The sequence below is a fragment of the Schistocerca serialis genome, chromosome 3, assembly GCF_023864345.2.
Source record: "Schistocerca serialis cubense isolate TAMUIC-IGC-003099 chromosome 3, iqSchSeri2.2, whole genome shotgun sequence".
In the NCBI taxonomy this organism is placed as follows: domain Eukaryota; kingdom Metazoa; phylum Arthropoda; class Insecta; order Orthoptera; family Acrididae; genus Schistocerca; species Schistocerca serialis.
Window position 1 is genome coordinate 378,845,766 of NC_064640.1, and position 13,559 is coordinate 378,859,324.

Genomic DNA, 13,559 nt, shown 5'->3' on the forward strand with positions numbered 1-13,559 from the left:
ACGGCGATTTGGTGTAGATCCCTCAGAGTGGTTGGTGGGTCACCTCATCCATAAACCACCCTTTTCAATCTATCCCAGGCATGTTTGATAGGGGCTCAAGTCTGGAGAACATGCTGGCCACTCTAGTCGAGTGATGTCGTTATCTTGAAGGAAGTCGTTCACAAGATGTGCACGATGGGGGCATGAATTATTGTCCCTGAAGACGAATGCCTCGCCAATATGGTGCCTATAAGTGTCACTATCAGTTGGAGGATGGCATTCACATATTGTACAGCTGTTACGCCACCTTGCACGACCACCAGCGGTGTACGTCGGCCCCACATAATGCCACCCCGAAACAGCAGCGAACCTCCACCTTGCTGGACAGTGTATCTGAGGCATTCAGCCTGATTGGGTTGTCTCTAAACATGTCTCCGACAACTGTCTGGTTAAATGCATATGCGACACCCATCGGTGAAGAGAACATGATGCTAGTCCTGAGCGGTCCATTTGGCATGTTGTTGGCCCGAGCGAGAGTTCCTATCTCTCTCTGTATCTCCTCCATGTCTGAACAACACGGCTTTGGTTCACTCAGAGATGCCTGGACACTTCTCTTGTTGAAAGCCCTTCCTGCACAAAGTAACAATGCAGATGCGATTGAACCGCGGTATTGACCGTGTAGGCATGGTTAAACTACAGACAACACAAGCCATGTATCCCCTTCCTGGTGGAATGACTGGAACTGATTGGCTGTTGGACTCCCCCCCGCTCCCCCCCGCCCCCCCCCCACTCCCCTCCCCCCCCGCCCCCCCCCCTCCCTTCCCCCCCGCCCCCCCCCCCCCACTCCCCCCCCCCACTCCCCCCCAGTCTAATAGGCGCTGCTCATGCATGTTTGTGTAGATCTTTTGGCAGGTTTAGTGACATCTCTGAACAGTCAAAGGGACTGGGACTGTGTCTGTGACACAGTATCCACAGTCAACGTCTATCTTCCGGAGTTCTGGGAACCGGGGTGATGCAAAACTTTTTTTGATGCGTGTATCTAGTCACCAGCTCCAGTGGAGGACAACCCAAAATGTCATCAATGTAGATGTCATTTATAGTTGTGAGTGCCTAATGAGCGTTTTAAAGTTAACAATTTTTAATCTATGCTGTGCATTAATACTTATTATTTTGTACTCTGAAATAACATGGTTAAATAAACACACCATAAAAAAAAGTCAACAACCCGCCCCCACCTGTGCACAGGAGTCGTTACAGTACTTTGTAACACTACCTGTAGCCTTGGAAATTGCCTCATCTCAGCAAGGAAGAGTGTCCTCAAGTTTCTTCAGGTATGTCACATCCAGCTGGATCCATTCACAGATGATTAGATCCTGTAGGAATAACAGCTTGTGAGGATGTTGCTATGATGGATCCACTGTGCCACATAGCCTCAGAAATTTTCTTTGTGATTCAGATGATATGGTTTAGCAGGCCAGATGAGGGCCAACAGCATGCCCGATTGTCCGTCAAATGGGAAAGTATGCGCACAGCTCTGTGATCAGAAGTGTCCACAGCACATTCACTGTGAAGATGTAGAAGAAAGTACAACACTTGGTCACCAAGAATGTTGAAATAGTTGCACTTGACACCTTGTATCATTTGAAAAGAGGCAAAATTGTAACTTGCTGGTCAACACTACACATCTCCGGTCAGCTGTTGTTAATTTTCTGTGTTGTTTATCTATTGAAGACACGCAGCTTTATGTGCCACAGTGATCAGTGGCTCTGTGTGAAGTGTCTGATTCCAGATATTCATTGAGGCAGTAAGTTCCCTTCAAATTGTTCACTCGGAAACTGGTTGAGATACACTTGTATTCACTGGCAGAAGCAATTTGTATTGGGTTTGAAACCAGTTGTCATTGACAAAGTGTGACACTCATCTCTAATCACTGTCGAATGGAATCTTTTTACAACCACTATTCTTACACTGTGTTAATATGGCTACGAGGGGTACACCATTGCTCGTAAACACACTGGACAGTCCTTAGTGGTACACCAACAAATTGGACAGTTTGATTCACGCAGTTAGCAGGCTTGTGTCCAAACACGACTAAACCTTTCTGCCATTTTGTCATGTCCCAATGTCAGTCCATCTTGCTGTACTGTTTCCATACAACCAGCTGACACAAATACACCATGGCTTACATCAGTAACAGTGTGTTACATAGCATTTTGGAATGCTTAGAAGTTATACCAAAGTGACTAATATGTTGTTATAAGAGGGGTGACATTTTTTGTCGATTAACTAATAAAGTTTTAAAGGTACAGTATATGTAACTATTTATTTGCCATATGTATTACTGGGAACTCAAGTGCAAATGAAAGTGGTTCCCTTATATAAATCTCTCAGGCTGATGCTTCATTTTCTACTCTTGAAAGTAGCACTACATGCAATAGTGTGGAAGTGATATTAACCTGCAATATCCATTGAATCCTGTCCTTAGTTTCTGGGTAACAGTCATTAAGATCGGGTTTTTTAATTTTAAAAAACAAGAGTCGTCATGAATACTGAGAAGATGAGTTAACTGGCTGTGTAACTGCAGTGATATTCATCTTGGATTTACAGCATGCTGGGTTAGTAACAGGAGAGCAACTTGTGTTAACCAGTTTGACGTAGAAAACAAAGTTACAAAATTCAGTTACTTTTATTTAAGTTGTGACCTTTGCATGTTTGTCATGCCAATTGTCACTGAAAACTTTATGTAGACTCAAGTATGTACAATATTGAAATGGTTTGTGTGCTATCACACAATACACCAATTTTCCTGTTTGGATAATTCAATAAAGAGTTGTGATACACAAAACTGGTCATCAGTTAAATAAAAAGCACACACACACACACACACACACACTACTTAAGTAATAAGTTGTTTTAGTAATTCACCCGTCTCTTCAACTTTCATTACATTTGTCCCATTTTCTCTAATTTACAGATAGCCTCAAGCAAGGAACCTCCATTCATTCCTCATACTCTTGGCATGTTACTTAAAAATGTTGCACACAAGTGTCTGCAGATAAAACCAGAACTGCGGCCTACAGCAAAAGAACTACTTAATCATGAGTGCTTCATAAACACACCTGAATATATTGGTACCTGTAGTAATAATGTTTAAACTGTAGTAATAATGTTTAAAGACTTAAATCAAGGATGGAACAACACTCTAAATGTACTATTTATTTTCTATAAAGTTAAAACTATATTTTTATATGGCTTGTTGAATAAGACTGATTATTAAAGTATTCATATTTTCAGTACATGCTTTTTAAAGCATTGATTGTATGAAAATTACATCAGTATTCTCAATTTTATATCTATATATCATTCATTGATATAATATTGTGGATAAACATGCTATGTGTGCCTTATCATAAAACCTGTTGGTTTTACTTCCTGTTTATATTTAATATAATAGGAATAGTAGTAAGAAAAAGCACAAGAATAAAAACAGATTTTATATGAATAAAACTCTTGAATCATCATTTTGCATGTATTAAAGAACTAATTGCAAGAATGCTCCAATAATATGTATATTTTTTATGTACTTAGATATTCTGTGGGGATTTTAATTTTTCATGATCATCTTGTATGAAACATGCATGCAGAACTAAGTTGTCAACAAGCAGTGGACATAAATTAGTGCCCAGTGTAAAAAAATGGAGGTATTTGGTCAGGCTCAAATGACTTCAAAGCAGGTAACATGTACTAAGAAGATTGTGATAAGGAATAAAATACTTGAGGGGATGGAAGAACAGGTGAAGGAGGATAGCTGCCAATGACTCATGACGACCGCCTCCTGCTTGACACAGATTCCAAGAACTTTTATACAATAATATGCATATATAAAATACATAATTTGATGAATATGACCTAGGAGGAAGCTAAAAACCTGGCGGCTGATAAGAGTTCACTGGAGGAAACTTCTTGTCTGATATGCTTCCTAGCATTAGAGAAACTGGGTCTAAATAAGTAACCATACTGACCTAATTCTTAATGATCTTTGTAACATTAAATTATTTGTTGTTGTAACTATCTACTGGGAATGAACACACGTTGTGCAGGGTATACACTGCTTTTATTGCATATGGTAAGTTAAAACTGTGTTATCAGTGATGACATTCAAGCATGCCTTATGGACTTACTTGAGACTACAGTGTACCATAGGCTTCCAAATTCTAAGAGTGTCTTTGCAGAGTTTGGAAGGAAAGAGGAGAAGCCTGTGACAAGTTGAGACTTTTTCGACCTGTAATATGTCCTTAGATAGCACATTTGGCAGCCCTGTGCACGCAAAAGTCTGGAATCCACGTTACAGTCCTGGCCTGGCACACTCAGTTTGGACTTGTTACATTGAGTCTAGTTATGCACAAGAGGTACTCGACATTTCTTGTGAACACGGCATGTACATGAATTAACATGTTAGTACTAGCTCAATAGTTAGGTTTCTTCTATAAATATAACCAAATTGTGGTATTAGTTCACATTCATGTCGGATTTTTCATGTACTTGACTCGAGCATAATTTGCATTTCGCAAATCGTCACATTTAAATTCTGCCAAGTTGTTCATATCTAAGTAATTAAACTAAGGGTTGGATGATTAGGTCATATCTGGAATGCAGAGGTACAGCTGCTCCTATCTTAATATTTGTTTGAACACCACAGTGCTTTACTAACAATGATTCTAATGGCTTGACTTTTTTTGAATTCATACACATCTTATTTTTATCTGTTATTACTCTTGGAGATTTGCTCCTCAGTCTGGTGCTATGGAACTAGACTTGTATATAAATAATTAAATAAATAAATCAGATTTACAATGCCAACGAAACAGGCTTACTGTGACGGTGCTTACCAACATCTACTCTAGCCAGAGAGGTGAAAAGGCAGCTACAGGAATTAAAGAAAGATTGACAGTTTTGATATGTGCTAATGCGTCTGCAAGCCACTGAATAACTCATTTTGTAATTGGTTAGTGCGGAAAGCCTCAGGCATTTAACAATGTCATGTACTTGCCTGTTCATTATGACACTCATTGAAATGTGTGGATGACCGCAACACTTTTCAAAAAGTGATTTTTCCATCATTTTGTTCCACAAGTCAATGAAAGCTTAAAAAACCATGGTCTACCAGAAGACAGCACTGCCATCCTTCTTTTGGGTAACTGTAAAGCACATCCATCAGTAGCTGAGTTAGTTACTGTAAACATATTTGCTACACTTCTTCCACCTAATGTTATGTTACCAATTCAACCAATGGATCAAAGGATAATCTAGAAATTTAAATGTTTTTATAGGAGCTCTTTCATTCACAGCCTGATAAACACTGGATGTGATGTAACTGCCTTTCAAAAAAAGTTGAATGTACAAAATGTCATCCATGCTGCCACACTGTCGTGGGCTCAAGTACAAAAAGCTACTTTACAACGGTGCTGGAGAAAACTTTGGTCAACTGCAGATCCTAAATTTCATCTAACACCACAGACTGCTGAAGAAAAACAACATCCTGAATCAGTGTCTGAAGTTTTGGATGTGGTAAGAAATGTAACCAACAACAATTCTTTGGAAAATGTATCTGAAAAGGAAGTTGTGGAGTGGCAACAAGTGGATTGCAGTGAAGTTATCAAGCAGGAGCTAACTGATGAACAATATCCAAAGTATAGTACACCCTCAACCTATACACAGACTTTAAGAGAGAATCACCTGGGCAGAAGCCATAGCATCCTAAATAAATTCATTGCTTTTGCTGAATATAATGCCTTTGAACTTATTGATTTACACATCATTAGAAATTATCTCTAAAACAAAGAGGTATAAAAATCTTGAATAAGTCACACTAAAATATTGTACAGTACATGTATGTAAACTAAATGTGTTGAATACAAATTTGGTACTGGCCTAATTTTGAGCTAAAGTTATTAACCAAGTGATTCTGCTACTCAACATTTTACTGCTGAACGTTGTGTTACAGCTGATTTCACTGTATAGCTTGTAAGAAGTACTGACCAGTAGTCCAGCATTTTTGGCAATCTGACACCATTCTGGACTATTGGACTTCTACTGTATATTGAAGACTCAACTCTTCAATTATTTATTCATGAATTTTAAGGAACACTTGATTAGGCTGCCAGCTAGTTGTGTTATAATGAATAAACTTTGCAATTTATAAGTAATTCCTTGTATTGCCTGGCTAATTTGATCAAATAAACTCTAACTATATTTATTTATTTATAATGCAGTTACAGAGAACTTTATAAACTCGTCAAAAACAACAACAAAAATTTCCATTATTCAAGCAAGTATTGTTTTCAGCAAAGAAATATCAAAGTAATAATAATTAAAAAGAAAATTAGACAAAATTGAAATTGCAAATTTGTTAAAGGAAATGGAGGGTGTAAAGTACAAACATTAGTAATTTAGAAGAGAATAAAAGAAGGATAGGAAAGCATTAAAAATAGTTGCCCACCACAATCAATGATTGTAAGAGAAAGCCTCCAGATTGCTCGAAGCACATATATCCCCCCCCCCCCCCCCCCCCCCCCCCCCCCCCCCCCCCAGCTTGACATTACACGTCTTATATATAATTTGTATATTAAGGGTTGATTTCCTAAATTAAGTACTTTTTTTAAGTGGCCCTCAATAGCCCATCACTGTTTACAGATAGTTATGAAATACACTTCAAAGACAATGATTATAGTGTTGAATATCTGTCATAGTGGACTGGTGGGAATGTAGCCATTTATAATAACATCAATAACTAAAATAGCCTCAGGCTACAAAGACAATTTTATAACTTTTTATTCCGTGATCGAATTTCGAGTCTTCATGTCTCATCTTCATATGTACCTGTGCACAGTTCCCATTTCTTAGCATGGTATATAAAATAGTTAATTGGTGAGAACACAGTCGTTTATCAACCATGACAAAATCATCTATGGAGCCTGAGGCTCTTTTAGTTATTGTTGTTGTAATAAAAGGCTGCATTCCCATCAGTCCACTACAGTGGATATCCAAGATATATATCTTCCACACCAAGAAGTGGAAACTGTACAGAGATACAGCTGAAGATTGGATGTGAAGTCTTCCCTCCTGGAATAAAAATAGTTATAAAACCATCTTCACAGCCTGTAATATTTTAGTTATTGTTGTTATAACTATGATAGTTGTTATTACCATTAGTACTGTATGGGACTTGCCAGGAAGACACATCTCGGAATGGGGTCACAGTGTTTTCTTTATTTCTATGTAGCTGTGTTTGTAAGTATTTCTGTCTCTAATATTATTCTACATAATTACGTAATTTTGTAACTATGTATGTGTTATCTTGTCTTAATGTGTGTTTGCTTCATCTTCTCTTTCTGTATCATTGTATGATGATTCAGTTTCTCTACAATCACTGCTGTAATTTAGTTTTACAATTATGGTTATGCTTGGTATGGGTGTAGATTAATACAACCTGTCTCTTGCGTATTATTGAAATAGTATCCATTGTTCTGTGTAAGTCTTCCCATTGGGAAGATAAATTTATCAAAACATGGTGGTAGCTAGTAAGCTTAATATGGACTCAGAATCACAGAGCACTGAACATCAAGCCTCTGACACCCACGTACTCTACTGAGCAACAAATGTATATTCCTAGCACAAAAAAGATTAAAAAAACAAAAACATAATGTCTAACAAAGGTGGACAGGTGTTGAATCAGAAGGAACAAGGATATAACAGTCTAGTAGAGAGAATGTGAGGTGCCAATCGTTACATTCAAAAATGGAAGCAGAAGAACCATGAGTGTATGTTACAAGTGAATGTATTCCTGGTCATGTGCTTTACATTGATTTGCAGGATATAAGAAATTATTTTACTGTAAGTAGAACATGAATCTTGATGTATAAAGTCTTGATTTGGAGGAGTGAGTGCATTTTTGTTACATGGAGACATACATAGTTAAAATACACTAAATTTACCCCAAAACAATTGGTAAAGTGTTACATGGATATTTTTATATACCTAAACCCATAAATTTGGCTCACAAGTATCATAATGCTCAAATTATAAATGGGTAAATCTAGATATGTCTTAATATAGTACACATGAGCAATTGATTATGCAAAACATAAAATTAACCAGCTGCCTTGAAATTTATTTTATGCTCATTCTAGCATCAATTCAAATAAAGGTAAAGCCTTCTGACAAGCCAGAAGCTTTATATAAAATTGAAGGTGGTGCAGAACATTAACCCAAAAGTACAGCAGATATTCAACACTTTGTCTTCCTCAAATACAGAGGTTGGCCATGAATGAACTGTTTAACTCTAACGACTACAATGTTTGGTTCACCATTATCCTACGTATTACTTATTGTACACAACCTTCAGGAGGAACATTACAGTGTGCAGAAATGTTTTCCTGACAGACTGTTTTTGCATTATTGTCAGTTGTCTCATTTCACATTATTTCCTTGTGTACTAATACCCATTGGTATGTGACCTCCTCCTCCCATATCTGTAACCCTGCTTACATGCAATGACAAACACATCTGTGTTTGTGGTACTGAGCCTAACTGTCATTAATACCTGTTTAATAATTCTAGGCAACATGCGGAACTTTTCATAACTTGCCATATCTAAAGTTAATCTGAAAGCTGATAAGTGTCCAAGGAGCATACTCATTCCAACCCTGTTTCAAAACTGGTATGTCTGCACCACATAATTTCTCTAGGTAATCCTCTGTTTAGAATGCACATGGTCTCATTGCCTTAGGATTGTTGCAAAATTGCCACACTTATTGTAGGATCATAATGATTACAAGAGAGGGCTTAGAGCACTCAAACTAAGAGATGTCTTGTCAACTTTAGAGCAAAGGCAGTGTGCTACCTGGTTCAGTAATTAAAAAATATAATACTAATTTGTACACTTCACACTCTGTTATTTCCAGTAGACGAAGCATGATGCTGCTGCAGCTTCTCTACTTAAGAAGCTCCTCTTTCAGCCTCACAAGACTGTTTATATCCTGTTCCAGACCCCCCTACCTCAGAAAAAAATCTGAGGAGGTACTGGGAACTGAACCCAGGTTCTTCTATACCAGAGAGAGAGAGAATATCCTTCATTTGGAAAGATACGAATTATGATCAGTTATTGATAAATTTGATAATTCAGGAATAAAGCAGACAACTCACTGAATAGTAAAAGCCTCAATTTGTTGACAGGCACACAAAAATACTACTTTTTTCCCTTTTTATTTGTGCCTACCAAAGCCTCAACTATTCTTCCATTTGGTGAGTTGTCTCCTTTACACCTAAACTATTCACTTTCTGCCAGAACTTTCCTTACAGTATCAGTGATAAAGTAGGGGTGATACCTAGAACATGGTACCTTCTTTCCCCTATTATAACACCCTCAAATTAGACTCCTGCGCAATCTTCTTGCTCAATACCTGCACTGCCATTTCCCCTACTACATGCGTTATGTGCCACAATTTGTCATGCCTTTATTGAAGCACTTTTGAGCTCAAAAGGTGATTTCAAATAATAAGAAGTGTGAAATACAGGGGTTGGGCAAAACTAAAGAAATACCACAGAAATGCTTGTTTGAACATAAATGCAGATGCTGGCCAAGCCTGCAAGCGGTGCTGTCGTATTTGATCATGAATGAAACCTGTTGCAAGTGTCAGTCATGGCCAGAACAGTGTTCTGTGTAGTTGTTGGAGCCAAGTGAATTAGAATGTGGGCAAATTGTTGTGCTCATGTGGTGGGTGCTTTTGTAACCAAGGTAGCTGAAGTGTGCTTCAAGAGGCACCATGTCGAAGATGTATACTGCATACAGGGAAAGTGGAGAAACATCATCTGCTAAGACACAACACAGACGAAAGTGTGTTGGGTGGTTGTGAAAGATGGAACAATATCTAAGTCAACAGTCATTCAGACAATAGTGAACTTGAATGAACCTTTGACTCCGCACTGGAGTATGCACTGTTGTGAAAATTCTTTACAGATCAAAACTGTGCGCTGGACAGAGACTTAAACTGGGTCTTTGCCTTTCATGAGCAATACTCTTGCTGACTGTGCTATCACAGCTTCAATACTGCCAGTGAATTCCTCCGATTTTCCAAACTCAACAAGAGAACTCTCCAGCAGGACAGCTCCTGTGAAATTTCGAAAGATTGGGGGGAGGGAGGCTTATTGTTAAAATTAAAGTTGTGAGGCCAGGTAATGATTTATACCAGGAGGACTGTCTGTGAAAGCTAAGGAGCTGGTTTTGAGTCCCAGTCCTGAACACAGTTTTAGTTCAGCAGTGAAGTTAATAAACCATTCCCTGAAGAGTCAAAAAATTTAGAACTTGAAACAGCTGTAGACAGGCTGAATTAAGAGCAAGTGGCAATAAAGCTTTGATGCATGTATCAAACAACTAAACATTGCAGAGCCAACACATTATGACCACTGCCCACCACAAGGTCGAATGCCACCTGAGGGCATTGCAGATGTGCGACGCAGTAACAAAAGTATATAAGCGGAGCAGAGATGAATAGGGAATCATTCTAGTGACAATATAGACCACAGATGGGGAAATCCATTGACACAAATGACTTTGGTAAACAGCAGATTGTTATGACTGAAGGCCAATGAATATCCATCTGAAATAGCAAAGCTGCTCAACTGTTCATGTGCTGCTGTTGTGAGTGATTGAGGAAAGTAGTTGAAGAACAGTGAAACCACGAATAGACAACAAGATGTTGGATGGCCACACCTCATGACAGAATGTGAAGGTCAGAGGCTTTCCCACTTTGTAAAGCAGGATAAATGACAGTTTCTGGCAAATTGACAACAGAATCAATGCTGGTGCAGTCACAAGTCTTTGGAGCACACTGATCAGTCCACATTGATAAACATCAGGCTCCACAGCAAGTGAGCCCTACATGTTCCACATGTAGCTGCAAGTGGGCACAGGATCATTGAGAATGGACAGTGGGTGAATGGAAATGTGTCGCCTGGTTGGAAGAATCATGTTCCTTGTTACAGCAGGTCAATAGTCAAGTAGGGATACGCGGTCACCCAGGCAAACTGCTGCTTGAAGTATGCATTCTACCTTAGATGCAAAATGATGATGGCAATATTGTACTATGGGGTACATCCACCTGGGAATCCAAAGGACATGTAGTAATAAAGGCACCACAACATCTGTGGACAATGTGATCATTCTTACAGACCACCTGCATCCCCTCATGCTTCATGCTTTCCCCAACAGTGCTGGCCTTCCAAGCAGGATAACTATCTGTTTCACGAAGCCAGAATTGTGCTACATTGGTTTGTGGTGTATGGCAATAAAATCATGTTGATGTCTTTGCCACCAAATTTGGCTGATCCGAACCCAATGGAGTACATCTGTAACAGTATCAGATGCTCACTCCACGTGCCCATAAACTGCTAGCCCATTATTTACAGGAACTGCGTGACCTGTGCATATACATCTGGTGCACATGCGTCTGGAAACCTACCAAGGGCTGGTTGAATCCATGCCACACAGAATCACTTTTGTATTCTGTTCAGAAGGTGGACCAACATGTTATTAAGCAGGTGATCTAAATGTTTTGGCTCATTAGTGTATATAATACCATATTACTTTCAAGTGTTACCATAGATCTAGAACTAATTGGGTGGAAAGATTGTTGCTGAAAACAGTGAGGCCATGATGATATCGGTGTGAGATCAAGGGAATGACCTCCACAACATTGGAAAAGTGTCTAACATGTGTTCTACCTGAGTCTCAAGTCAATATGAAAATCTCACTCTTCAGAAATATTTTTATGTTTTGTAGCTTTGTAGTTTAAATAACCCTTGAATTTTTGCCGTCACATGATACATAGATTTTCTTTTGTCTATTTGTTTGTATTTTCATTTTAAAGGTTCATTCCAGTAACGCATTTTTAAGACAGTAAGCAAAGGATTCCATTTTAAATTAAATTCTCAAAAACTGTAACTCTAAAATAAGTGAAAAATGGATTAAAATACAATCTAATTAAAGACAAACATTTCTAAATTACTGTACTGATCTGAAAACTGTTCATGCTCGCTTAACAATTTACAAATTATGGCAAGTATGATAGAAATGTAAGACCTATCACCTTCTCTTTCTCCCCTGGACAAAGGACAGGCATCGGATAACAACACTGCATGTAGAGATCTGTGAATTATCCACATTCAGTTTGGTGTTGTATGATGATCATGTTTTACAGTTTCTACAAGATCGCTTGTGCTGTGCCCAGTTGTTAGCATTTTATTTGTTGCAGTGGTGCAAGATAAATGACTTCACTGAAAAAATTTGGTACAGAGAGTTCAAAGGTCTTCTTTTCTTCATATACAATTAGAAATTCTTTTTAAGAAACTGACGTTATAGATAAATAATGACATTACACTCATGTGATAAGTACCTGTACTCCAGATATGGTTCACCTTGACACGTCTTCTTCTGTAATTCAAACAAAGTCATGGTAACTTTCAATGTGAGAGAGATCATCATGAAGAGCTGTGTCTCATCCTGTTTCATCTGTCAATCTAGCAACTTAAGTGCAACACTTTGGGACACCTCACTAGACCACCATATATGCAACTTTTTTTTAAGTGGTAACTATTATTTACTTAATTGGTAACATATTTACAGAGCAGTTACAGCAAAAAAATGGAAAAATGATTCTCCAACTTATAGATATAAAACATAACTAAAATGGCACTTGTTCTTAATATGTGAAATTGTCAAAAGCTAATGTATGGACAGCGCTTTCAATTTTGTAACTGCCATTCAAGTTTATGATTCATCAATGCAGTTCTGAACACTAGAAGTGTTTTTTCCAATAACAAGTATATGAAATAAATCCAAAGAGAAAAGTTACCATTATGGAACTGCCCATAGTATTCAGTGTTGCCTCAATTTTTTAAAAAAATGTACAGCAAAGATAGAGCTGTCAGTAAAACAAAGCAGGCTTTTGCTTTAAGTACATGGTGTTTTACTCAAAAAAGAAAAACTTTTACTTCTGCTGCAAATGATATATATAATAGCTTAAATTTTTTGTTGGAAAACAAGTGCACATCATAGATAAATGCTGGGCATTAATGAAGCATAACAGTAGGTTAATGCAATTAGTAAACCACCCATAATGTGCTGGAGAGTCAATGGTCTGTTAATTCATTAATGCCGGCCAGAGTGGCCGTGCGGTTGTAGGCGCTACAGTCTGGAACCGAACGATCGCTACGGTCACAGGTTCGAATCCTGCCTCGGGCATGGATGTGTGTGATGTCCTTAGGTTAGTTAGTTCTAAGTTCTAGGCGACTGATGACCTCAGAAGTTAATTCGCATAGTGCTCAGAGCCATTTGAACCATTTGAATTCATTAACCTATATGGCTGACCTGGCAACTGACAAGCCCATTGGGTTCCCCAGTAGTCACAAGTGTGGCAGCCCGTCAGGACAGACTGCCAAGCAAAATCTAGTGCAATGGATGACTAATTATGTAAAGTGTGGAAATTGTTTTGGTGGCAGTTGTGAAAGGTGTTCAGGTCTGC

The 13,559-nt window shown here is 38.3% G+C and overlaps 1 protein-coding gene across 1 annotated transcript in view; it reads left to right on the plus strand.

The window, feature by feature from the left end:
- The window catches only part of LOC126470880 (mitogen-activated protein kinase kinase kinase 1-like), a 177,329-nt gene extending 174,196 nt beyond the window's left edge, over positions 1-3,133 (plus strand). Inside the window, exon 20 of the mRNA XM_050098902.1 lies at positions 2,954-3,133. Within this exon, the coding sequence (XP_049954859.1) occupies positions 2,954-3,133 (180 nt within the window). The remainder of the gene's footprint in view (positions 1-2,953) is intronic.
- The last annotated feature ends 10,426 nt before the right edge of the window (positions 3,134-13,559 follow it).